Source organism: Amphibalanus amphitrite, unplaced genomic scaffold, assembly GCF_019059575.1.
Source record: "Amphibalanus amphitrite isolate SeventyFive unplaced genomic scaffold, NRLGWU_Aamphi_draft 000056F_arrow, whole genome shotgun sequence".
NCBI classification, from domain to species: domain Eukaryota; kingdom Metazoa; phylum Arthropoda; class Thecostraca; order Balanomorpha; family Balanidae; genus Amphibalanus; species Amphibalanus amphitrite.
In genome coordinates, this window is record NW_024881552.1 from 728,209 (window position 1) to 755,315 (window position 27,107).

Genomic DNA, 27,107 nt, shown 5'->3' on the forward strand with positions numbered 1-27,107 from the left:
CATTTTCATTTATATTGTCGCCGCTTTATTAATCAATCTGTTACCTGTTGTCAATTGCGCGTCAAGTTTGTTTGTTATTTGTAAACCGGCCTGCCGCTGGCCTCAACCTTCCTAGTAACCGCTGTGCCATACGCTTTAGAACATATCGTGCAAAGGTCACGGCGGCACCCCTGAGGCGGCCGCTGCCCGTACGTTTACGAGCCCATTGTCGTGACGTCACGCCTGTGAACAAAGGTCACGGTAGGGGCTCTCCCGGCAGCCGGACGGTGACTCATACGTTAAGCTTGTCTCTCGCCGCGCCTGCGGGCATATTGGTAGTACTAGGAACGGCCAGCATGTGACCGCGGTTTTCGGCGACATTGTCAATTCGTTTCTCGACTCTGCTGTTCGCTACAAGACAAATACACATAGAAAACGGCTCGGGCATTTGGAGAAGAGCGGCTACTCTGAGGCGAGGGAAGAACACGGAGATTCACACAAACGACCTGACTAGGTTGCACCGGCCACAGTCGACCGAGGTGGGCTTCCGCGCCCTTAAAGACGCCTCTGACTGGCCATTGCGCTGACACCCTGGTCGGACCACGGTCATTGATCGGACCCTGCCACTGGTTCGTGCTCAGGCTGCCTTAGCGGGTAGACCTGCTCGACCAGACGCCCCACTGGTGGGCGAGTGCTCGGTTCCGACTTTCACCGCCGGTCCAACAGCGTTCTGCTGGTTCCCGCCGATCCGGTTACGACACCGCAAGTGCCGTACCGACTCGGGCGTCCCAGGTGGGCGTAACGGTTACCACACCAGTTCGCGACCCCCAGGCTCTGTCAGTCGTCGTACGGCTCTCGGACGGACACTCTAATAGATCAGCCACAGATCAATAGGTTGTCACAGACCGTCCGTCCAGCCAAGCGCTACCCACAGCGCAGTACGACAGCGGCAATCGTGCGCCAGAATTGCCCCTTACGTCAGCAGTATGACGTCATCACATTACGTCAGCTCGCGCAATTTGATAGTAGCTTGCTGCTATCACCGGTGAAACAGGGCCAAGGTCGCGGCAATCGTGCGCCGGAACTACCCATTACGACAACAGTATGGCGTCACGACATGACGTCAGCTCGCGAAACGTGATAGCAGCTTGCTGCTATCACCGGTGAAACAGGGCCCCGGGCCCTGTTTCACCGGTGATAGCAGCAAGCTACTATCAAATTGCGCGAGCTGACGTAATGTGATGACGTCATACTGCTGACGTAAGGGGCAATTCTGGCGCACGATTGCCGCAATATTGTTTTACGTCATCAGCTAAATGTTCGAAGTTAATGTCTAAATTTTTCCTAAACCCAACTTCTTTTAAATACATCATATTGAAAAAATATATATCAAAAATATATATACTATCATGACTGCGTAAACTCTTACTTTTAGGCTCATACGTCACTTAATGCCGCCGCCAAGGTCGCGGCAATCGTGCGCCGGAACTACCCATTACGACAACAGTATGGCGTCACGACATGACGTCAGCTCGCGAAACGTGATAGCAGCTTGCTGCTATCACCGGTGAAACAGGGCCCCGAGCGCCAACGACAAACTAACGGGAACCCTCGGGACACCCTCGGGGCATAAACTGCGGAGTAGCATATGGAGCGAGTCTTATAAGGAAAATTCATATATTTTCGTTTCTCAAATGATAATCAGGGTGTCTCTTACCTTTTTACATATCATTTAGGCTTACCTAACACTTCAGTTGCCAAATATCTGCAATTTATTCAAGCGAAGGTATTTTCAGTAAATATCAATGGTATAGACCGAAATCTTTTGAATAAAAACTCCAACCAACAGAAATAAAAATAACTTAATTTATTCCAACCATTTCCTCCAAATAAACAACATAAAAACTCACTTTTACACACATCATTCATAATAAAGCATACTAACTTTTGACTTTTGACAATTGCGGCGTCGAGTGGCGCGCTGCTAGCGCTCTTTTTCGATCGCAGAGACCCTGCACGCGCGCGAGCACACTACGTCACGTCCGGGGGGCACAGGTATATGAAAAATCGCAGTGACGTAACACTTTTCTCGCTTCTCATTGGTCAATAGCCCGTTGCCGGGGTAACGTGCACGTATGTGAGCGCGGGCAAGAGTACTAGCTGGCCGCCGATCAGGGCTCTGTTGACGTAATGGGTAGTTCTGGCGTACGATCGCCGCGACCTTGGCCGCGACATTAAGTGACGTAATTAGCCTTAAAGTAAGAGTTGACGCAGGCAGAATAGTACTATAGATATGTATTTAAAACAAGTAAGATTTAGAATAAAATTGGACGTTAACCTCGAACATTTAGTTCATGACGTCAAACAATATTGCGGCAATCGTGCGCCAGAATTGCCCCTTACGTCAGCAGTATAACGTCATCACATTACGTCAGCTCGCGCAATTTGAGAGCAGCGTGCTGCTATCACCGGTGAAACAGGGCCCAGGCAGCGACACCATCCAGTTTGTTTGGCTTTATATTTTGTATCTTTTGCGCCAATTTGACCATCAAAAGGAGATCTGTCAAATTGGTGAAGGGAACGCCACGGAAATTGACAAGCGTCAGACTATGGATGACTATGGATGGATGGAACACTTTGGATGGAACACTTTGACATGCGTGAGATCATTTCAAGCCTCGTTATATTAATAATAATCATGTCATCCATCCTCGCCCACATAAAAAATTCTTTTAAATACATCATATTGAAAAAATATATATTAAAAATATATATACTATCATGACTGCGTAAACTCTTACTTTTAGGCTCATACGTCACTTAATGCCGCCGCCAAGGTCGCGGCAATCGTGCGCCGGAACTACCCATTACGACAACAGTATGGCGTCACGACATGACGTCAGCTCGCGAAACGTGATAGCAGCTTGCTGCTATCACCGGTGAAACAGGGCCCCGGTCAGACGTCCCCAGTAAACATTAGTAGGTATATGACTGAAGATCGTTTTTCCATTGGAGCACGTGTTGAGGATGAAAGCGTTTCTAACAGGTTTGTTAGTGCACTCCGTGCACCAACAAAACCTCGACTGGTTTGTTAGTGCACTCCGTGCTGACGTCGGCCCGGCATCGGCAAAGCAAACATCGGGGTGACGTCGGCATCTCGGCATCAGCATGCCGACGTCGGTCTAACCTCGGCACGGCGTCGGCTGGACGTCGGGTAGGTACAGGTCTCGCGGGTTTTAGCGGTAGGTTTTGCACCTAGAAAATTTAGTGTAGGGGAGAGTGGGGTAAGATGCCCAGGGTGAGAAAGACGCCCCACCCCCTCTAGCGGGGAAACAAAGAATCGAACCTGGAAATTAATGTTATTAGCGTAAAGTGGAAGCCTGCCTTGTTAACTGCACAAAAATTTGCGAGGCTCAGTTGGGCAGCGGCTGGCTGGTGATTGCATGCTTTTTATTTGCTGCTTTCAAAAAATATTTTGGCGTCAAAACATTGTAAATATCAAAGACGGTAGATAATTTTTGCGTCCCTTGCTATAGTCGTGATACATTACACGGGCGTAGGAACGTCATGAAAAGTGGGTGGGCCACCCTGTCAAGGGGCCTCCTTTTCCAGGGGGCCTCCTATTTTCAGGGGCCTCCAACTTTTGCCTCGTCCTGCTGGCTGCTTTCAAGTATGACCTCCAAATCTAGCTTCTGAGATCGGGCAGATGTACTGTACCCAGAACAGTGCGGAAAGTCCGCAACATTTTTAAAACTTATTCTTCCTCCGATTCTTTTTAGAATCTATTTGCCGCAAACCGCGCATGACCCCTGAAAACCCTTACACAAATGTCTTCCTCGTTTCCCAGGTGCCCCCATTAGCTTCACAGGCGCCCTCTTTGGCATATAAGCGCCCTATGTATAGTCATCAGAGACATCCCTATATGTCCCACCTCTATTGCATGTGGACGCCCATATATTTAGGCCTCAGAGGCGCCCCCTTTTCGCATTGAGCGCCCCTATGGGCTTCATAGGCGCCCCTCTATTGCATGTAGGTGCCCTGCTGTCTCAGAACCGCTCCCCTTTGGCATGCAGACGCCCATCTTTCGTACGGAGGAGCTGCTGTGGTTCTTAGAGACGGCATGGTGCTCCTAGACGCAGATGGGGCTCTCGGAGTCGACAGTGTGGGACCTTCAGTCGCTGATGGGTGCCCGCCAGATGTGGACCCTCGGAGACGCCGGTATGGGGCCCTCAGAGATGCCGGTATGTGGCCCTTAGAGACACCGGTGTGGAACCCTCGATACCTGAGTGTGAAGCCCTTACAATTGCTGGTGTGGAGCTATGAATGCGCTGGCTTAAATCCTCAGAGACCGGTACATGGACATTAGAGCTCAGTGAGAGCTTGTGTGGTGCCTTCAGTGGCCTTGTGGAGCCGTTAGACATCAACATGGTGCTCTCAGGAGCCGGTGAGTCCTCAGAGTCACCGGTGTGGGGCCTTCAGAGCTCCGAGATACTGGTATGGGGCCCTCAGAGGTGTCAGTGCGGGTCCTTCAGATGTATCTATAGAGCCTTGAGATGCAAAGGTGTGGTGGCCCACAGAGGCGCCGGTGTGGGGCCCCCAGAGCCACCGATATAGGGCCCTAAGAGACACTAGTATGACCCTCAAAGGCGCCGCTGTGTGGCGCTCGTAAACACTGGTGTGGAGCCATCACAGGCGGGTGGAGCCGTCAGAGGCCGGAAAGGGCCCTTAGAATGCCTACAAGGAGCCTTCAGAAGCCGGCGTGGCACCCTTATGGGGATAAGCGTGTCTACTTAGGAGCCCTTGAGGTGCTCTCATGAGCTCTGTGGGGCCCTACCGAACCGAAATATGGCCACGGCCAGTTGCCGAAGCATAGCTCTTCGGACTATCATTCTCAGGGGCCTCATCTGCCTAGTTTGAATAGAAGGGCCTCTCAGACCATCAGTCTCATGGGCCTCCTCTGGCTAGTATAAATAGAAGGGCCTGTTAGACCATCAATCCTAGGGGCCTCCTCTGGTAAGTATAAATGGAAGAGCCTCTCAGACCATTAATCTCAGGGGGCTCCTGTCGACAGTATAAATAAGAGGGCCTCTCAGACCATCAGTCTCGGGGGCCTCCTTAGAAAAGTGTAAATGTGGATAGAGGGCCCCCTCAGATTCATTAGGAGTGGACCTCTCTGACTATCAGTCTCAGGGGCCTCTTGTGGCCAGTATGAATATAAGAGCCTCTCAGACCATCGGTCTCAGGGGCCTCTTCTGACTAGTGTGGATAGAGGGCCCTCCCAGACCACCGGTTTCAGGGGCCTCCAGTGGCCAGTTATATGAACAGAAGGGCCTCACAGCCATCAGCATCAGGGCCTCTTCTGACTGGTGTGAATATGAGGGCCTCTCATACCATCAGTCTCAGGGGCCTCCTCTGCCTAGTGTGAATATAAGGGCTTTCCAGGCCATCAGTCTCAGGGGACTCTTCTGACTGGTGCCGGATTGAGGGACCTCCCAGACCGAAAGTTTTGGGGGTCTCCTGTGGCCAGTATGAATAGAAGGGCCTCTCAGTCCATCAGTCTCATGGGCCTCTTCTGCCTGGTGTGATTATATAAGGGCCTCTCAGGTCATCAGTCTCAGGGGCCTCCTCTGACTACAGTGTAGATGGATAGGCCTCCCACTTCCCAGACCATCAGTCTCCTGTCTCAGGGGCCTCTTCTGACTGTTGAGGATAGAGGGGCCTCCTCTGACTAGTGAGGGTAGGGGGCCTCGGCTAGACCGCCAGTGTCAGGACTCAGGGGCCTATTCTGACTAGTGTGGATGGAGGGGCCTCCCAGACCACCAGTCTCAGACCTTTGACTAATGTGGATAGAGGGGCCTCCCAGACCGCCAGTGTCAGGGGCCTCCCCAGACCAGTGTGGATATTGGGGCCTCCTCAGATCCACTAGGGCCTCTCAGGCCATCAGTCTCAGGAGCTTCGACTGACAAGTATGAACAGAGGGCCTTCTTGGATCCATCACGGCCCCTTGGAGTCCGTGCGTGGGGATTCGTGGAACTTATTTTTACCGAATTTGTTTATTCTGGATGGTCCTCTCAAATCGAGACGAGGGGCCTCGAGTAAAAAGTGGGTGGGCCAAAACACATGGTTGGCCCCCCCACCTCGAAAAGTGGGTGGGCACTTGCCCACCTGGCCCCCCTGTTCCTACGCCTATGATACATTAACATGCGTGTACTGTGTCCCAAACAGTTTGTTTCAGGGTGTAGTTTTATGGCTAACAAATTGTGCTGATTTAATGTTACTTCGGTACCTTGGGGTAAGATGCCCCCTGTCCTGATGGAGAAAGACGCCCCCCTAAATCCGTAGGCTGTCCTTCAAGCAGCCCGTCAAATCATTTATTACCCTACTTGTGATGAGAGACAAAAGCCGATCTGGGACTATTGAGAGTCCGGTACGGTGGGGTGCTCCCCATGCCGGTCTCTCGGCCCACACAGCGACTTTTTGGGCGGCATCTGACTCTGAGAGCCCTCACGACGGCCTCTGTGGGCCCCATTATTGGTTCCAGGGCCCCTCACGACATCCTTTGAGGGCTCCCACGTTGGCTCCACGGGCCGCGCTGGCATCTGAGGTCCCCACGATGGGCTCGAGGGCCCTCAAGCATCATGAAGACCTATAAGGGCCCCACAGTGGTCTCCGAACGCCACCACGGAGGCTTGTTTGGCCACGCTGGACTATGATGGCCCTAACGATGACCTCTGAAGCCCCTTACGACTACTTTTGAGGGCCCTTACGATGACGTTTGGTGTCTACTGCAGGCTCGAAGGGACTACTGATTCGTTCAGGCGATTCACGTGCCTATTTATGTCACTTATCGTGCAGGGGGCATCTTACCCAACGCCAGGGGGCGTCTTTTCCACCCTGTGGGGTAAGATGCCCCCTTTCACTTCTTCAGGAAAATGCTTAATAGCAAAAAAAAGTTATCATATATCAGGCACGAAAGTGTGATATTTTTGGAGAAAAATGATGTCGGCTTCCGTTGAAACTCCAAGTTTTGGCTTTCCGATCGTCATTTTCGAATAATATATGACATAGTCAAACCCTGGGCATCTTTCCCCACTCTCCCCTACTTCAGGCTATATCTTCGTCGTCTTAAGCTTTTAAGTGTTGAAGATGCGATCGACTTGTTGGGTAACAAGCCGGCCATGATCGTGTAAAATGGCTTCATCGTAGATCGATTAGTTTCTGAGATATAACCGGAAATGTAAAAGTGCAAAACCTACCGCTTAATCTCGCGAGACCTGTGCGTCCGCAAGTAAGTGACGTCCAGCCGAGGTCCAGCCGACACGTCGGGCCGAGATCGTTTGCCGAAGTTGAGCTTTGTGTGCGCCGTATCGAAGGATAATATCGGTAAGCCGAAGTCCAGCCTTAAGATGTCACCGAGAGATGGCGCTGATGTCCAACACCTAAAATCGGGACCATAGGCGCGGGAGCTGGGGGGGGGGGGGCAGTGGGGGGCAGCTTGCCCCACAACTCTGGGGCCGTGGAGGCGGTGCCCCCTCAACTTTGAGACGGAACACCGCACTTTTTTTGTCAATTTTTTTCTTTTTTGTTGAAAAAACAAAGTGATGAAAAAAGTGGCCTAAAACCGATGAGAAAACTAGATTTTGGGGTCGGTACCCTATAGGCTGATTTCTATTATGGTGTGCCCCACAGTCTGAAAGTAGTTTCCGCACGGCGCGCCCCTGGTCGGGACCTGTTTTTACGAATAGCTGGTGATGTTTAGACTTTAGAGATAAGGCAAAAGAGCATGAATAGTGTCGGGTGTGTGAATAGGTTACAATAATCATAGGCGGCGGAGCGGGGGGGGGGGGGGGGGCAACGGGACACCGTGCCTCCTTGATTTTGCCATTAGCCCTATGGGCGTTGCATGGAAAGATGGCGCCAGAAGTCGGCAAAGTCCCCCCCCCCCTTAATTGAAGGTGTTCCACCGCTACTGACAATGATATTTAGACTCGTCACCGTGTCGTACATTGGTCGTGTTCACCACAGGACGCCGCACGGCTGCTACTTGAAGCAGTAACTCCTCACCTGGCAATGAATATAGTCTGAGATTCTCGGTCCGAAAACCATCAAGTTCTATGCAAATTAAATAGTTTATATGAATGACATGAAGGAAGCGGGGTGGTAACTTACTCCATGTCTTAATATTAAGATTGTACATGGCTTTTATTAGCACTAGTGCTAATCATAGCGGAGGGACGTCGGCTGAACATCGGCTGAACGTCGAGCTGGTAGCGTAGGAACATTGGGTTGAGAGCGAGGGGACGTCGGCTGTGCACCGGCTGGGCGTCGGTCCGACGTCGGCTGTACCTCGGGTTGATGGATGGCGAGGAGATGTCGGGCCGACGTCGGCCGGACGTCATCTCGGCTCAACCTCTCGGCAAACGATCTCGGCCTGACGTCGGCCCGACGTCGGCTGGACATCGGTATATGCGGACGTACCCGACGTCCAGCCGATGTCGGGCCGAGGTGGAACCGACGTTGGGCCGACTTTGGGCCGACGTCGGCATGTTTACTGGGTCGTTACTCGTTAGGTAGGTACGCATGACAAAACACGATATTGTCTCTATGCAATCAAAACTATGTAAGGCGGCTGCTATGCTAGGCTAGGCAATAGGCACACGTAATTATGCCGATCATCACTAAGGATCTACCAAAATTTCTGCCTAGCCCTAATTTCTGCCGAGTAGGTAGACATACCTATGTTTTAGGGCCTTGGTCATACCTATCGTCCGCCGGTACAAAACATATGCGTCGTATGTATGCTAACTACCTGATGTGAGTCGTTAACCGTCTGGTTAGCGCAGGCTCCACCTGCCACCAAAGCATGCACATTGAGCTAGAACAGTATGGTACGTACAACTACCTACCTACCTACATATACCACATTCCTTGGAGCGCGGTCGATCACAGCTCACACGGCCACCAGCGGTCGCTGCAGAATGCATGGCCTGAAGACTACTGGCTGATGTTATAGGTACTTATTCTTGGGCTTTTCAGGAGGCAGTCAAGTGACATCCGTCTGCCAGTCCCAGAAAGCCTGGGCTAGGCTTCAGTGGCGAGCGGAACATTCTATTGCCATGCTCGGGTGGCCGATATCAACAACGCAGGTAAGGTCTTTAACCGATAACAATGTCAATACTCAATACCGTATGTGTCAAATAAATATTCAATGGATACCTACTATCTAGGCCAACTATGTTAAACACCCCGCAACCCAGAAATGCTCCGGCTGCTTTTCAATAAAAAACACAACTCTAACGAACAGCTTTTGTCTACTTCAAATAGCCTGCGGTAAGCGTTTATTATCTAACATTTTCATTGTACCTAAAACATATAAGCTTGTGAATTATGGAGTGCATAGGAAGCAATGCTTCCTAAGCATTATATTTGGAATATGCAATTAAATGGTTCGGGAATCACATTTCTTTGGTTGGTAATTTAATGGAAATTTATTGGAGGTACCGTCTACCGAACACAACGCGTACCGTACCTAAACGGGGGTGACTTTGCCTTGCTGGGTGACTTTGCCATGCTTCTCAAAAAATGCTTTAGGGTGATATCCAGTGATATTTTTCGAAGAATGTAATGCTTTTTTATACACAAATGAAAGATAATTGATGGGCCTTCCAACATAACCAACACTGAGAGATAAGTTACCACTAAATACCTAACTGGGCTCCATTTTATCGGAGTCATTGAAATGGTCAAATTTGAAGAGGTCCAAACTTTTTATTATCTAACCATGTTCTAGACCAACTGCGATACTGAAACTTGGTATGGTTGATCATGACAAGGCTGCTAAGTTAGCATATCCAACAAAACTGGCATTTGTCACTTCATTTAGCTAAAATTTTGGGTGGCGATTCTTCCAAGTGCATTGCAGGCCACATGGGGTGACTTTGCCACCATGTTATCAGTGCAAAAATGAAATACTTATCCGATGCAATTCAAAATAAGTTTTAAATGTGGCATCATTTTGATCTCCAAACTGGTTTTTAAAAAGAAAATGTTTATATGTTGAAAATTAACACAGGAATGCACAGTGGGAGTATAGAAAGGCAAAAATTACCAAAAAAAAAATGGATAAAGCTGGGCCCAACTTTTCAGCACAGCCATGATCACCTACAACTCCTGAGTTCGCCAGTAAGACTGGCTGAAGAAATCTGTATCATTTGATAGATCAAAACGCTGATAATAAGGGTGTCCGTAAGTTCCCGCAAGAACGTCCTCTTTCTGTTCCTCTTAATGCCCCTGGAAAAAAGCGGCAAGGTCCTAGAGTACCGATACAATAATATCTTTGCTTATTTATCTATTCTGAACCATTTTTCAGTTTCTATTTACCTACTATCAAATCTCAATTATTTTCAACAAATATAATGTATTATAAAAAGTAAGGTATCTTTCCTTTTTGTACATCGTGTAAGAGCAAAAAACCTCGAATTGCTTTATTTTTTCCTAGTAAACAATTAAGGATGGTTGCCCTGCCCCATACAATGGAACAAAAATGCTTGAAAAGTATTTGTTAGCGTTAAAAAAAAACATTATTTGGCATAGTGGCAAAGTCACCCCTTTTTCAGTTTAACTTTGCCACGACTAATTTTCCTTAAAAATTTATATTTTTAGGCAACCTATAAATACAATAATAGCAAAACCCAAAGAGCTAATCTTCATCCGTGTTGTGAACATAGAGTCATCCCAATAAGTTAACAAGTTTAAAGAATACAAGCGTCTAAAGTTGAAAACATGGCAAAGTCACCCCCGTTTACGGTACTAGGATTATGGTTACAGAACAAATACAGCGTTTATATGCCTCCGAATGGAAGGCTCGTGTTCGTGAAGTGACACCTCCGCTTACGTGAGTCGTATCTCGTAAGGGTAGGTACTCGTATTTGATGATCTACAAACTGTTACGACACAAATCAGCTCGCTGAATGAACGTCCCCCTCCCCCCCCCCGTGCATACGCCACGCGCATCGTGGTGACGTGGTGTGTCAGTCGACGTCCCTGACGGTAACACAGCGTCCCTTAACGGTAACACAGACATAATACGGATCCTAATTCCAGGTGCAGGCTGCAAGGGTATCTAACATGTCATTAATAAGACGGCCCTAATCAGCACATTTATCGCTGCGGTCCCGCACTGGATACGAATGGACTTCCCCGGACTGTGGGGCCACAGTGCAGCGGTCTGGCATTGACAACATAATGGTATCGTAGCTATGCTAAACAAGAATGGTGATGATTGCAGGCACTGTTGTTGAAGTCACAATCCATATCGATCACAGTGTATTATCATATTTAGTCCCATTGTGTTCAAAGCATCTCCGTTTTCAGCGACACTAAAGCTTTAGACTAGAGCCTCATAACTGACTGGTGCACTATCGTTGTTTGGTTCGATAGACGGGAGATAATCGTCGTTGCATTGCATGTGTTCATGAGCGTATCTATCGTAACGTTCTCCATTGTCAATCTTATCTTCTAACGGTAGGTATCGACTCGGCTTGCCACCGACGGGAGCAGTGCGGAACCAATTTCACCAAGAAGCTGCGCCGCATTTGGTAGCTATGGCTGAGGCACATGGGTCGCCGTGCCGCTGCTAAAAATGCCATATTGTCTGCAGACTCTGCACTTGTGTACACGCAGTGCATCTTATCTTTGTGTTGATACACTTATGAGGAAGTCCACTGCCCAGCATCAGCAATGATGTGCCAATGCTGTGAACTGTACTCGTAAATAACAAATGTGTGCCACTCATCAGAGTGCAGGTGTGTCTGAAACATTTTTCTGTATCTAAAGCTGTAGGCCTGACAGCTCTTCCTGCGAAACCTTTTTTTGGGTCGAAAATGGCAGAAATGACGTCACTCTGACGTCATTAGCGGCCAACCTATCATAGCCTTTGGAAAAAGTTTTGGTCACCATGTGCGCTAGCTACTCCCGGGAGGGTACTGAAAGTTTGGTGACGATCGGCGCAGCGTTTCTCGAGATATATCGAAAAAACTAAAGGGGGCAAAAAAATCCCCCCCCCCACCGCCTGGAAGGTTAATATTGTATAATGGTTGTCATTCACTCGAATATATACAATCGAAGAAACTGTTCATTGAGTCATACATCCTGGCCTGGTGGTTCCGCGAGCTATAGGTGTTGGGCGTTGGCCTTCATATGTAAAAGATGAGCTCACATATCTACATCGTAACACGTGATAAAATCATCTCAGCGAGCCTTTGTGTCGGCCACCCGGCCACACGCATTATTTCGGAGCGGAGTGATGCCGATACCTATAATGGAATCTACACTGAAAACAAAATGACACAAAAAACGACTAAAAACGCACAGGCAGATCGTGTTTACTTGGTTTTCTTGTGTACCCTGCATCATGCATTTTTTGACCCGTCGCAGACGTGTCAATTTACAAATGTGTTAACCCAGTCGTGTTGTGTCCTTAAACACAATATCATTGTGTCTTCAACACATAAGGCTTGTGTGAATACATTTGCAGAATAAAAGGTAAATGTGTTACTAAATTTAACACAAATCGCAAGTGAAAGAAGGAAACACGTGGTGATTATGTAGTTTGTTGCCGGGGCGCAGTTGAAGGGACTTTGGCTTGGGCTGGACAGGCTGACTGCCAAAGCCGGGCCCCGAGTGGAATCGGGCGCTCGGGTGCGGTCAGGGCTGAGCACCCGGCCGGCCGACCCATATGGTCAGGGCGCGGTCAGGGCTGAGCACGCGGCCGGCCGACCCATACGCGAGCCTGAGTTGCGCCCGGTCGGCCACTTCACAGCCGAAGGGTGAACGCGTCACGTGGACGGCTCAATCAGAGCGCCAAGTGACGATGCCCCAAATTGGAGGACTACTGTACAATACAGTTGTCCAAACATCCGGGATAAACTTACGGCCTTTTTGTTTGTTTTGTTGGGTTAGGCCCTTTCGGTCGACAAGACCATTGCAGAGCCGGAAGGATGATAGGATTTAGGGGGAGACATTGGTCAGGGCAGGCACCCTAGTGAGTCGCCGGGGCTGAGCCCGTCCAGAGGACAGGCCACCCAGCCCCAAGGCACTCACTGCACCCGGCTACGGGGTGCGCTCCCTCGGGAGCAGCGGTGCCGCTCCAAGGGAGCAGCCCGCATGAAATAAAGTTGCCTGTCCAGCCCGGAGGGGATTGCGGCGTGGAGGAGAAGGATATCAGTATCCTGAGGATAGAATCACGGAACGGTGAACTTACGGCCACCGATTTTTCAAATATATCCTATATAGACTGAGGAGTTTCTTCCTCCAAGCAGACGTTAATTAGCTATGCTTCAGCTTGCCCTAGATGTAATCAGCGCATATTGCTCTAAACAATTTATCATGTATCGACTCCCTCGGCTGTATTGTGCATTTTGACCTTTCTCGAAACTCTTTGGCAAATTTTTACAAAAACCCAGCATAAAAGTCGGTGCTCGAAAAACGCCCTCTATTATCCCCATCTGAAGTTAAGGTTCAGAGGTCGCTCACTGGTGGATGACACGGTGTATTTGTGCAAGGGTACACGTCTACCATCCCCGACAACACATGATTTCGATACACTGATGCATTACATTCGTCCAGCGTGCTTGGCACGAGAAAACTGTGTCGTTTTTCTGTTTTATGTGTTATCAAACGTGTCGAAGGTCCCGCCCAGCGTGAAAATACTCAGCATTATTGTGTTTTGGGTGCGATTAACACATGCCTGATGTGTTACCAGTACAGAACATGCCCTCACTGTGTCGATTTGTTTTCAGTGTAGGTACAGAGGGTGCACAGTGGCTGCTCTACATATATGACATGTCCATTGTCCGGCTCTGAGGTGTGTCAACACCGGAGCGGCGCCTGCAGTCCGAGAGATGACTTCACTCGTGAGGCATGACGCTGCCGTTATCGCCGACATCCGCACCATATGTTCAGCCCAACTGCTACCCCCTATCAGAGGCAGAGCCGGTCATTAAACAGCTCAGCAATGTCTGCTTGATATAAAGGTTTTATCACATAACGCTTACCGGAACACGAGCCGTTTGCGAAGATTTCGCAACGGCACCATTATCATGGTATGACACGGACACAAGTGAGCGGTGCGCACGGCGCACGCTGTCGTGGAGGTTTTGCGGGAAGACTGAGACAAATTGTAACACAACAGTAGGTATGCCCCTTCAACAACTTTACTTTGACGAAGATGCTTTATGAGAATGGCAGATCAATGTCATTGCGCGCTATTTGCAAGCATTCAGACTGCGGTGTAAGTTTTAACTAAGAGCAGTGGGTGGTATTACTTCACTTTTAGTTGTAACAATATCCGCAAGGAAAGGTACCTCGGTGCCATGCAACGAAACGCCTCCCTTTTATCGACATTATGATAATGATTTAGAAATATAGGTAATGGTATATATATACATTTATAACTTGTTTTGAGAAGTGTTTTAAATGAAGACACATAGTTATTTCGCACGATCTATGTTAATGTGCAAGCATTTATTTATGCGATCATTTATGTTATTGAATTGGCGCATATGTCCCGCCTTATGTAGTATACCGACGGCCGGCGCGGGCGGAAAGCCTCCAGTTCCGGTAATCTGCAGTCTCGGGAGATCCGATAACCGCTGGGTCATTCCACCTGGCGATCCGTGGTGCAGTGGTGTAGTGGTGCGGCACCACAGAGCACCACTGCTGCTCTGTCACTCCATTTCCGGTAAATGCGACCGTGACGAGGGGGTCAGCCTAACCACCTAATCATCGTAGTGCTGCGTGTCATCGCGGAAGTGAGTGAATGCAGCATGCCTTCGCACCAATATACACATGGATGTATCGGTGTGTACATAGCATGTATAAACCGAATGATGTTGTTATCAACAATATGGCAGAAAGTGTGTGCCTTCTTTTCGTGTTTGAAGCCAGTTCAGCATCAGATTGGAGATTGGAGCACGGTTATTTGAAGTGATAACTTTTCAACGATCGCCAAAAAAGAAAAAAATCGACACCACTGAATTTGCCAAACGCTCAAATATGCTGTATTAAGGTTGAATGCAAGACAAAATCTCGCTTCATTTAGCTCCGTCGAATATAGGGGCTATCCTCACATCAAAACATTCTTTTTTAGAAAAGGCTATTGCCGATGCAGAAAATTTATCATGCGACACATGTTTTATGGGTTATTTTTCACGACGAATTCGATGGTCATGGTTATATGTGACCTAAAGTCACTATCCTGTGTATTGAAAGCATAAAAATTCGTTAACCCTCGCCCGCACATGCCATTTTCCCATCCTAGAACGCACATGGGGGGGGTGGTTGCCACCCCCCCCCCGCGCCATTTCGTTCCTGTTGGAGATAGAGCTTAGCAGTAAAGACCAAAAAGATTCTTTGGGAAGAGACGAATCCAATGATACCCAGTTTTACCTTCTCAGGTCAGTCATTGACCTTCCAGGTCAGGTCAAACTAAAAAATGTTGCTGTTTTGGGTCACCGTTGGATATCAAGTGCGCTGCTTATCAAATACCGATGACGATGCTGTTTTCTGGTGCCAAGCCAGCTAGAACCTCTTTGTCACACTATCCGACCAGAATTTTGCTGCTGAGGTCATTTCAGGTCAAGTTAGGTCAAGGTCAATTATATGTGTTTGTATGTCTGTGTGTATCTGTGTGTATACTGATGTGTGCACCGATTGTTTTTGGGTCCATATCACATGAAATCATGATCTGAGAAGCTTTTACCAAAAATGCAGTCAAAAAACTTCACAAAAAATAAATTCAGCTTGCCTAAAACGCAATTATCTTAGATGACCTAGGTTGACCTTGACCCTGACCTTGACCCCTGTACATCGTCGAACAACATGTTCCATGATAGGTGGGAGGTAAGACTGGCAAAAAAGGCCGAAATCAGGGTGTCAAAAGCTCACAAGGCCCATGGCAAACGCAAGATGTTGAGAATTGGCCATTTGGGTCATGACATGACCTGAAAAACAAGGTCATATCTCCGAAACCAAAAATCACAGAAACTTGAAATTTTCAGTGGACATCAAGAAAGGATAGACGAGCAGCTATACGAAAAATCAGCCTTCTAGCTCTAAAAAATGTTGAGTGCAGAGCAGAAAGACTGCCTGGGGGGGTGGCAACCACCCCCCCCCCCATGTGCGGGCGAGGGTTAATGGGTACTATACATCAAGATTCCTTCTATACATCGTCAAGTCAGGGAAAAGAAAAAAGTCCGATTTTAGTTTTTTAACATAAAAATGCATTTATCTAGACGAGCTTTGTAGGAATCTAATGCTGCAATTTGTTTTGACATGCGATGGTCAGAAGTGCCTAATAAAACTCACGAAGTTACTTATGACGTCACAATGCCTTAAACATGTTGTAGCTATTTTTTACAATTTGGGGGTCAAAAAACAGGATAGAAGGTTGAAATTTGAGACATCAAATGTTCTTATGACTTATAGTGCTCTATAACATATATTCCGTTTTTTTTTTTGAAGATGTTGGAATTTTGGATTTAAGTAGCTGTTTCCAAAAAAAGTTTTATGAATTTTAGGGGTAAAAAGCGCATTTTATGGGGAATACGAGATAGCCATTTTAAAGATCTCGTCAAGCTGCATCTATTGGCCTCCCTTCAATTTCCATTTTGCTTTTAACCTTGATTCTTGGCGATTTTTAAACATTTATTATTTTTTGACTAAAAATACCATGTAGTCACGTCAGTGAATTGGATAAAACTTAAACACTTTTTGAAAAATGACCAAAAGTTGTACACAAGGCGTAAAATTGATGGGGAGGAAGATATACAAGGTTTCAAGTTAATAGCTGAAACGGTTCACGAGTTATTCAAGAAAAACGGAGGGGGTCGGTTCCGACCCCCTCCCCCAGGTGGTCGCGGTTTAAATGAAAAAATCTCCTTCGATGCCTCTTGCATACCACGTACCTAAACGTTAATTGGACAAAGTGGCACTGCAATAGGCAGTAGGCACTAGGCACCCTATTTCCTCTAAAAAACTGCAAATGTCCTTTTATGAATTTAAGCTGCTCAAGCTCAGTCCCTATCGTTAACGATACTTTAAATAATTCAATTCAATACATTAATTAATTGATGCTATAATACGCACAACATTAGACAGAAATACCAAAACAAGCGGAGACCTATCAGGCGGACATTTATGTTTATTGATGCTCATTGCATTGCATGTCGCGTATTACATTTTGATAAATTAAGTTTTGTAAACGATTATATGTTCACACATCCTATCCAATAAAAAGCACACATAAAAAGTTCAATTCAAAACAACAGCTTGTAGCCTTAATGTTTAACGATGGGCATTTAACTGACTTAAGTTAGTTATCAGCAAATAAAACAGCGAGCAAATATTGACTAAAACAATGACCGATAACGCCACTGTGTGTTCCTCGGAGACTTTCTACCTACACCTGGGCTACTGAGCAGTGAGCAGGAGCTAAGCAGTGTGGCAGCGTCAATCATGCCACGGCAAAAAAGCGCAGCAGTTTTGAACTGATGTACGAATGTCGAATGAAGTTAATGAATGCCAATAATGATCGATTCTAACCTCCAAAGCTGCGTTCGACATCTTGATGCATTTGAGAACCCTCTGTCGAAAAAAAGTCCTAACATAACAATCATGCATCACAACCACCACGCACATCACGTCCCGTAAACCATGCACATCACATATACCTATGCAACATCATGTCCGTACATCATACGCTGTTTTACCTACAACCACAAAATCACACTCGCCATCCGATCGACCTTGTACCGGGCCAAGCGCCGACCGAGCGGCGACCTCACTTGACCCTCACCCACACCAGTTCGTAGAGGCTGCTGACCTTGTCCTGTACGCCCGGCAGCTTGGACTGCCGGCCGTACACCCGGTTGGCGTTGACGTGCACCAGCGCGAATCCCTCCTGCTGGATGGCCCTGAAGACGGCGTAGTGTCTGCGCAGGCTGGCCGGTTTGAGTGTCATGTGCACCTCCATGCCCAGCTGGTGGACGCCGCGCAGACTCTGCGGGTCGTTCTCCAGCCAGGACCACTCGCTGCCCTCGATGTCCACCTTCAGGTAGTGGATGTCGCGCTCCGAGTGGCCCAGCTTCTGCCTGATGTCCGTCAGCGTCATCATATGCCAGCCGTTCGGCCGCACCTCGGTCCGGCCGCTCAGGCCGATCTTGTAGAACCGCGCGCCGAACTCGGTCACGTTTCGGTTGTACGACTTCATGGACGGGTCGAAGCAGTGCAGCTCGCAGCCGTAGCTGGTCATCTGCCGGTCGAAGCTCCACTCGTTCGAGATTCCCACCGAGTAGACGAGACAGGCCCCCGGTGGCGGCGCGTGCTCCGCGTCCAGACACACAAACTTGTCGCCGTCGATCTTCTTACCGCCCGCCAGAGTGCCGCCGAACATGGTTAGCTTTCGGCAGCAGGCCTCCGGGTTTTCGATGTAGCGAAACAGGGCCACGGTCATCGCCGTGTCGTCGTCCGGTGCTGGCGGCAGGGCCGGTGGCTTCACCATCGACTCTGCGTTTGGCGATAGCTCAGGAAGCTGTACCGCAGGGGTGAGAGATTCTTCAGGAGGGTGGTGCCTGCCAACGTAATGCCGGTCGATTAGTACTCCAATCTCCATGTCTAGTTATTACAAGCGAGCGGGCGAAGCGAGTCTTTTCAATATAACGGCAAAATCTAAGTATGAGCAGCCCGGCCCGGCCCGGCCCGGCCTGTAACGCTTTCGAGAGGCTTTATCTCAGGCCTCAGCAACCGCTAAACCGATTCACCTACGGTCTTTTTTTGTTGTGTACAGTGTAGCCCCACCTTTTCTACTCCGCAATGGACTATACTCTTGTTGATGCATCTAGGCTAATTGACTATTTTTGGTAGCTTACGAGCATCTCTTCCACAAGCATCGCTATACTCTCGGTGCATGGGGGGGGGGGGTGACCCAATACATGTGCGACGGCAAAATGAAGCGGTGTCAGGTGTGTTCCCATTACAATAACTTGGCAGTTACGGAGGCGATTGCGCTGAAACTTGACATGTAAGTGGGCACCCACCCAGTAACCGAGACCCGGCAAGCGTCACGGTTGAGGTGCTACTGCACGTGCTCTCGATTTCATTCTAAACGTGATGAAGCCAAAATCATCCAAAGAAAACTGTATGGATGAAAAATACTTCCACTACAGATTTGTCATGCTAGCTCGACAGAAATAACTATAGCAACGTCTCAACGCTCAGCTGTTATTTCCAGTTTACTGAATGCCTGAGATTAGGGACACCCGTCCACAATCGCGACATTTCCTGGGACGTGAAAAACATCATTTTCTCGTGGAGACACACATAGTGAGTGCCCCGCGAAAAAAAGCATCCCAAAAACTGCGGCTGATGGCACGACGTGAACCATGGCCTGGCACCTGCACAATGGAATGCTGCACATACCTAACCAGTGGCGATGTTCAGCAGCATGGCTTATTTAGAAACATTTATATCAAAGTTTCCCAAATGTGTAGGAGCATAAGGGTATTTGTTGACCTGTCCAGTGTCCAGCGTCAAAACCCGAGGAAGGCAGTTGTATGCTAGATTGTACTGGTGCAAGATAGGTAAAACACATGAATGTTCATGTAGGTACAGTCTGTCTTAAAAGTACCGCGCAAAGTGCCGGTGGATCAATCAAGCCTGACTGAGGAAGGATTGCTAAATTTGTGTCACCGAAGCAGTGGACATCATTGTCCATTCCCCGGGTCGATTGGTTCGGTGACTTTCAAATTATAGCAGGCCCTTCCTGGGTTAGGCTTGATGGATCCATCGTTACTTTGCGCGGTACTTTTAAGACAGACTGTACATGTAGGGTAAACGAATGAATAACATGAATAGAATCTATTGTTATTTCATGACGACATTCAGCGGGAGGGGCGGCAGATCGAGGGACACGCTACCGCTCGACATGGAAAGGGTGCAGCACCACTCTAACATTATTGATTTCAGTCAGTACATACATCCACAGAGCGGCACGTCCGCAGGAGCTCTCAGACGGCGCCTCTGTTGGTGGCAACACGGCACAGATAATCGATGTGACCTGAGCACTTGGAGACGGGACTGCCTCCGTGATACAGGCACATTGCACATATTGAGCGACTGAACTTTAGCACTGCAACCAGCCCTATTCCTACTGGTGGGCTTTCTGGACTACGTTAAAGGGACTATCCCACCTTTGGGGTTTGAGTTGAGATAGCCAAGTTTGCGGCGAGGTTCAGAAACCACTATCTATCTAAGTTGCAACCCCCGCGGCCTCTTGGTGTTGAAGAAATTCGTTCCCTTCATTTGAAAATGGGCCTTGTGCAAGGCCCTATCTTCAACATGGAGCGACCGTTAGTGTGACGTCACCTCGTTTAGTCATTCTTATTTAAATGGGTTTGTTCGTTGAAAAATCGCTTAAAACTTGGTCTGAACTTTGTTGTGGTGCCTACAGAGTAAAAAGAATCAGCTTTATGACAGTAATATGGCCTGGGGAAGGAGGTAATTTTGGGCTGTGACGTCACATATTTGAAAGTTTGTGTTTAGAATATGGAAAGCCTAAGATGTTAAATGAAAAATAAATGCCAGAACCGTGTTCCTGGTCATCCAATCTATAAAGTCGGGCACAATTTAACTGGTTTTAACAACATTTTAGAAGGTGGGATAGTCCCTTTAACTGGTGGGGGGGGGGGGGGCGATTCGCCCCCTTGATATCTCGAAAACTAAATGTCAGATCTTAATGGGACAAACGCCATTCGATTGCGCTCATCGTGAACTTTCAGATTGACTATAAAAAGTAAAAAAAAAAATCAAAATTGGGGGTCCTTGAAGCAAAAATTTTCGGGAAAAAATGGCGTTTTCACCTCATCACTAAAAATGTGATAACTTCTTTACTTTCTGACCGATTTTGATGAAACTTCAGGGGTCCTTTCTTCATGGACTGGGCCTTCATATATATTCCGGTATTTTGGACATTTCAAAAATCATAGGCGGTTTCAGGTAAGCTAACTTGGGATGTTATTTTGAGTTTTTGTCATGGTATACGGACTGCTCGTGCTGACCATAAAGTAGGGGGCCCGAAAACTAGCGAAATACTGGACATTAATCTTTATCATATTGTCGTGATGTTTGCCATACGGCACCTCGATATCGCTATTATTCTCCTTTCCACAGCTCTTTGTTTTATTGATGACGCTGACGCTGGTCACTCCGGTCTGGATGTCCTCGACTGATTCAAAATGGGTTTCCTTGACGACGTTTTTCATTTCAGGGAACAGCCAAAAGTCACAGGGAGGGAGGTTTGGCAAATAGGAGGGTGCTTGAGCACCGCGACCTGTATTTCGGCAACGAACTGCTGGACGCTAATGGCAGAATGCGCGGGAGCGTTGTCGTGATGGGGCACCCGGTTCTTGGCTTCCCAGAAACTCCACTTGGTGCGCCTGACTCGTGAAATGAGGCGCCCCAGGTCTTCCTTGTAGAAGTGGCTGGTCGACTGTGGTGCACATCCGGCACGAACTGGCGGGGAACGAATCCCCTATGATCGAAAAAGACGATCAATGTCATCTCCACTATCGACTTCGACATGCGCGCGGACGCTGATGGACCTCCAGACCTTAGGGTCATCACCGACATCCTCACGACCAGTGCTGAACCTCGTATGCCATTCAAACACTTGCATGTTACACATGACTTGCTCCCCATTAACAGCCTTGAACAGATTCAGCGTCTCTGTTGGACTTTTCTCCAGTCTGGTAAGGAACGTGATGTTCCCTCTTTTTTCGAAGTTCATTGTAGAAGCCTGGCGATGACAAGGCCGCCGAACATCGATAAAACAAAGAGCTATGGAAAGGAGAATAATTGCGATATTGAGATGCCGTTTGGCACACATCACGACAATATGCTAAAGATTAATGCCAAGTGTCTCGCTAGTCTTCGGGTCCCCTAGTTTATGGCCAGCACGAGCAGTCCGGTTTCTTTTTAGCCACACCTCGTGGCACGTGCACGTGGCACGTGCACCAGATGGTCCGCGGAGGGGAGACCCATACCAGAACGTAGATCACCTGGCCCACTAGAAATCCTGAAAAAATCAGAATTTTTGGAATTTTGATTTTTTGGAATTTGTCCTGTCATGTGTCTTATGACATGATGTGCATATCATGCAAAATATGCAACGTGAGGACAAAATACACGTTTTCGTTAAGCAAGACGGATTCCGGCACGCTAAGACGGGGGCAGTACATTGATATTACCCCTTTCTCAGCTACCTGGATCCGCTTATTCCAATATTTTCATTGTAAAATGACGTCACATAGTCTATAGGTGCATACATATGACGGGTGGTGCCACTGATCGCCGGTACAAACCTAAGTAAGTCGCTGCTTAGCGGCAAATGTAGAAACAGTCAAAGCTGCATGGGCCAAAACTGCCCCGAGAAACTCGTCCTGGAGACGCCTCTGCGCAAGCTAAAAACTCAAAAATTTGACACGATGTGTCCAATGAATAGCAAGGAAAAGTCACGAAATTTTTAGCCTTAACCCTATTCCTGGCGGGCTCCGCCGGGACAAGAAACTGGCGGGGGGGGGGGCCGATTCGGCCCCCCCTTCAGATCTCAAAAACTACACATCGCAGCGACAAACGGTAAACGGCATCGGATACGCACGGTCAAGATCTACAATTTTTACTAAGGTCATTTTCAGGTCAGGTCAAAGATGACGTCACAGGGGTCGAAAAAGTCAAAATGGCGGCGCTAGATATGGAGAGAGTTTTTCTCGAATAACTTTCGAATTAGTCAAGATAGGAACAAACTAAGGGCATCATCGTGATCCTCTCGTCAATCCGCATCGAATGATATATATGTTGACCTCGAAAGGTCAAGGTCAAAGGTTGACCTCAGGTCACGTGACCTCGAGGTCATCATGTATATCATTCGATGCGTCTTGACGAGCTGAACACAATGAGACCATCCACGCGTCTGTATCTTGTTCCTGTACGGAGTTATTGGCCAAAAACCTTTGGTGACCTTTGATGACGTCACATGACCTCACAGCTGCCCAACAGCAAAACAGACCTCAAGGTAGTGAAGGTTGATCGTATATGAAGTCATGTATGGTATATGGGGCCATTCCGACCCGTTTTAGTGGTAAAAACAGGGAGTTGATTTTTCCCCCATTGACTTATAATGGGGAGGTCGCGAAACTGACCTGACCTTAGGTCACCGATATCAAAATTCCGAGATATACAAATTGCACATACTGGTACCCTAACTAAAGCCTGAAGAGAAGAAATTGATCGGTCAAAAACTCTAGCTCTGGCGTGATTGCAAACTTTTCTGAGGTAGGGTCACCAAACCACCTCTGGTGACCTGACCTGAGGTCAGATCAACTCAAAATTTTCAGACATGTTGCGTAGAAGCCTTTTAGGAAAAGTCAGAAAATTTGAGTTTCCTAGCTCAACGCGTTTGGGAGAAATAACCAAAAAACCTCAGGGGGGGGGGGCTCCTGAGGCCCCCCCCCCGCCAGGAATAGGGTTAAGTCTTTTTCGCTTAAGTCGTTTTCCGTCAAGAGAAAAAACTACAGGTGGGGGCCGATTCGCCCCTAGCCTCTGCCCAGGTTTTGCGGCGTTATTGGCTGTGACGACAACAGTGACACTCATTCTCGCTTTACCGAATTCAACCAAAAAATATAATCGAAGGAAGTGTGCATGAAAGTAAAAGTTTCCAAAATCTCCAGAACTGGAGTCGTGAGGTCACAGTGTACGCTCCGTACTGGCGAACTAGAGTCGCAGCAGCTGCATGGCTGAGCCCATGGTTGGCCACGACGACGACACAGCTCAATATTTCGCGTTCCCATCGCGTCGCGGTGTGACACTGTTACGTGTCACTGTGTTACGTGTCGCTATGACACCCTATGTCATGCCGATGACCCCCGGCCAGCTCACCATGAGTGTTGAGCCACCAGCAGCATGAAGGTGACCAGCATAGCGGCCCCGACGGCCACCTTCAGGGGGCCGCGGCGCAGCGGCGTCGTACCGGTCATAATGCCGGCTGAGTGGGCTCCGACGGACCCTGCAGCACCCGACCAGCACCGGGGCACACAGTCGGGTCAGCAGCAGTCAGCACCGGGTCACACAGACGGGTCAGCAGCAGTCAGCACCGGGTCAGCAGCAGTCAGCACCGGGGCACACAGACGGGTCAGCAGCAGTCAGCACCGGGGCACAAAGACGGGACAGCAGCAGTCAGCACCGGGTCACACAGACGGGTCAGCAGCCGCCAGCACCGGGGCACACAGACGGGACAGCAGCAGTCAGCACCGGGTCACACAGACGGGTCAGCAGCAGTCAGCACCGGGTCACACAGACGGGTCAGCAGCAGTCAGCACCGGGGCACACAGACGGGTCAGCAGCAGTCAGCACCGGGTCAGCAGCAGTCAGCACCGGGTCACACAGACGGGTCAGCAGCAGTCAGCACCGGGTCAGCAGCAGTCAGCACCGGGTCACACAGACGGGTCAGCAGCAGTCAGCACCGGGTCACACAGACGGGTCAGCAGCCGCCAGCACCGGGGCACAAAGACGGGACAGCAGCAGTCAGCACCGGGTCACACAGACGGGTCAGCAGCAGTCAGCACCGGGTCACACAGACGGGTCAGCAGCAGTCAGCACCGGGTCAGCAGCAGTCAGCACCGGGTCAGCAGCCATCAGCACCGGGGCACACAGACGGGTCAGCAGCAGTCAGCACCGGGTCACACAGACGGGTCAGCAGCAGTCAGCACCGGGTCAGCAGCAGTCAGGACCGGGTCAGCAGCAGTCAGCACCGGGTCACACAGACGGGTCAGCAGCAGTCAGCACCGGGTCAGCAGCAGTCAGCACCGGGTCACACAGACGGGTCAGCAGCAGTCAGCACCGGGTCACACAGACGGGTCAGCAGCAGTCAGCACCGGGGCACACAGACGCGTCAGCTGTGCCGGGGCGGGACGGTTCAGTCTTTACATCGCGCTCCTTACTGCTGATTACATTAGATTCGCGTCAACTTTGGTGAGAAGACTGAGAAATGTACATGCAATCATATGGTCAAAGAATTTTGAAAATCGGCCGGTAACCACTTGAGTTATGAGTGTGTAAACACAAAATTGTGATTGCCGCGGCTCGCGTTTCCCGCATCGGCCGGTCCCGCTTCAGCCGGCGACATCTTATCCTAAGCAGGCTTGTAACTGCCATATTTATTGTTAGATTAACTAGAAATTCACCATACGTGCTCACAAATGTTTGATCTTTCGTAGAGTGAAAGAAAAAAGGTAATCGGCCGGTAACTTTTGGAGTTGTCGGCGTGAAAACGCAAAAAAAGTCGCTCATATGGCAGATTTGACCACATTTGACCTCATTTGACCTTGAAGATATTGACCTAGGGTCATGAAATTCGCACACAACAGAGTTCCCTATGGCCCCCATCTACCCTCCAAATTTCGTCTTTCTAGCTCCAGTGGGAGCTGAGATCTTAGGGGGGGCGACATCCGCCCCCCTTCCACTGGGCGTAGTACTCGCAACCCTTCCACTGCGCGTGTTAAATCATCATTAACGTTTCGATTAATATTTTTGAAAGTTCTAACCTAAAGCCGTTGATATGTTGTGTGATCTCTCTAGAGCAGCAGCGCGGCCGTTCTACATATTGTTAGTGCGATAGTCCGTTCCGCTGGGCCTTACCGTGCGTCCGCCGGGAGCGCAGCTGACCGCTCTCGACTCGTGGCCGTCCCCGACTGATTGCGACTGCTGACTGCCGCCGGCCGGCCGGCCGGGCGGGGCGCGGGGGGCGCACGGACGCACGCCCCCCTGGCCACCGTTACTGGGAACACGGTGACCAGGCAGCGACGGGTGTGGTCGTGGATGTGACCGACACACCGGCCGGCGGGAACAGCGCCTGGTGCCGACCAATACATATGTAGGTACATGGGGACGGCGGTCGGCGCCGCAGTTCCGGGAGTTGTAGGTATGTATACCTACGGCTCTCGCGAGATTAAGATAATGATATAAATAGTGACGTTCTCGGCGGTATGCCGATCATGACAACATTAATTGCTATGTCCTAAGACCTAAACAAATTGCCACGTCTTGCAGTCTAAGGTGAAACTGCAATGAATGATGCGTGAGCTACATGGTCCGGCATAAGTTTTATCCTCTAAAAAAATGTTTTCTCTAAGTTACTACATAGGGGACAGCGATTCTCTTTAGCGTTCATTTTATTCTCCACGAACAGGGACTTACATACGAGCGCAATTTGCATGTTGGCAACTAGGTTGTGCAGTAAATACGGCTGGATTGTTTTATCATGCCCGTTTGAGCTGTAACGACAAGGCGCCGAGGCTGGTCGCCGGCTTCTGTTTGTCCAGGTTCTGCTGGACGACAGCCCGAAGTTCGTCGATCAGGATGAGGTCCGGAGGGCAGCCGGCTAGCATCTCTTTACTTCAGAAGTCTGGCACGTTCAATTCGCACCACCGCTAGGCCTTGGCAGAGCGATGAGTTGGCGCACCGTCCTGATTGAAAATGCATGTCAACATGTCATTGACCATGCGTTGGCTTAGTATTGGGCCGGAGGTAGATGATGAGCCTCGGAGAGCTCTTCCAATTGCGTCTCACGGTCCTGTTTGGAGATGTGATAGCGCTTCAGCGCGAGCCGCTTGGCCAATTTTGTCGCCAAGTATACTAGCCCCTCTTCCCGGTCGCCTTTTTCAATGCGATTTCTGTGGCGTTTGAAATGGTAGGCGCTAGAGATGTCAATCGGATACCAACTTTTTGGTATACCGATACCAAACCGATACCAACTTTTTGGTATACCGATACCAAACCGATACCAACTTGGTATTTGGTATTTCAATCGTAATGTGTTTGGTATTTTGTTGGTATCATGAACCCTCACTGATGTATAAGAGGCTAAGAAATCTGTAAAAAGTTGGTCAATTTTCTTCATTTTCCCAAGTTGGTTTGGTTTCGGTATTTCCCCACGGTTTTGGTCGGTATTTGGTTTGATATCGGTATTCCGATTTTCCGTAATTGACACCACTAGTAGGCGCATGCCGGCAAACTGGAAC

General features: G+C 48.9%; 2 protein-coding genes across 8 annotated transcripts in view; one reads left to right on the top strand and one right to left on the bottom strand.

Annotated features, from left to right (window-relative positions):
• Window positions 1-2,920: 2,920 nt before the first annotated feature.
• LOC122378196 (translation initiation factor IF-2, mitochondrial-like) overlaps window positions 2,921-27,107 on the top strand; it is a 40,303-nt gene continuing 16,116 nt past the window's right edge. For 2 of the 7 annotated variants that reach the window (XM_043358976.1, XM_043358980.1), the window contains exons 1-2: window positions 2,921-2,962; window positions 9,016-9,125. The gene's annotated coding sequence lies outside the window, so the exon portion shown is untranslated. Of the gene's footprint in view, window positions 3,194-7,298; window positions 7,363-9,015; window positions 9,126-27,107 lie in introns of those variants that run through there. The other 5 variants (XM_043358973.1, XM_043358983.1, XM_043358974.1 and 2 more) reach the window with 4 other exon arrangements.
• On the bottom strand, window positions 17,156-25,815 carry LOC122378200 (methyltransferase-like protein 24). The gene is made up of 3 exons (XM_043358999.1): window positions 25,726-25,815; window positions 23,968-24,094; window positions 17,156-18,608 (listed from the first exon to the last, which is right to left on the bottom strand). The coding sequence occupies exons 2-3, from the start codon at window positions 24,063-24,065 to the stop codon at window positions 17,819-17,821; spliced, it is 888 nt and encodes a 295-aa protein (XP_043214934.1). The 5' UTR covers window positions 24,066-24,094; window positions 25,726-25,815; the 3' UTR covers window positions 17,156-17,818.

What these genes read in the sequence shown, in the direction of transcription:
- LOC122378200 (XM_043358999.1), bottom strand. Translation starts at nt 24,065, where the DNA reads ATGACCGGTACGACGCCGCTGCGCCGCGGCCCCCTGAAGGTGGCCGTC. An exon ending in CTGGTGGCTCAACACTCATG is followed by an intron (nt 18,609 to 23,967) that starts GTGAGCTGGCCG and finishes TTACGTTGGCAG; the next exon opens with GCACCACCCTCCTGAAGAAT.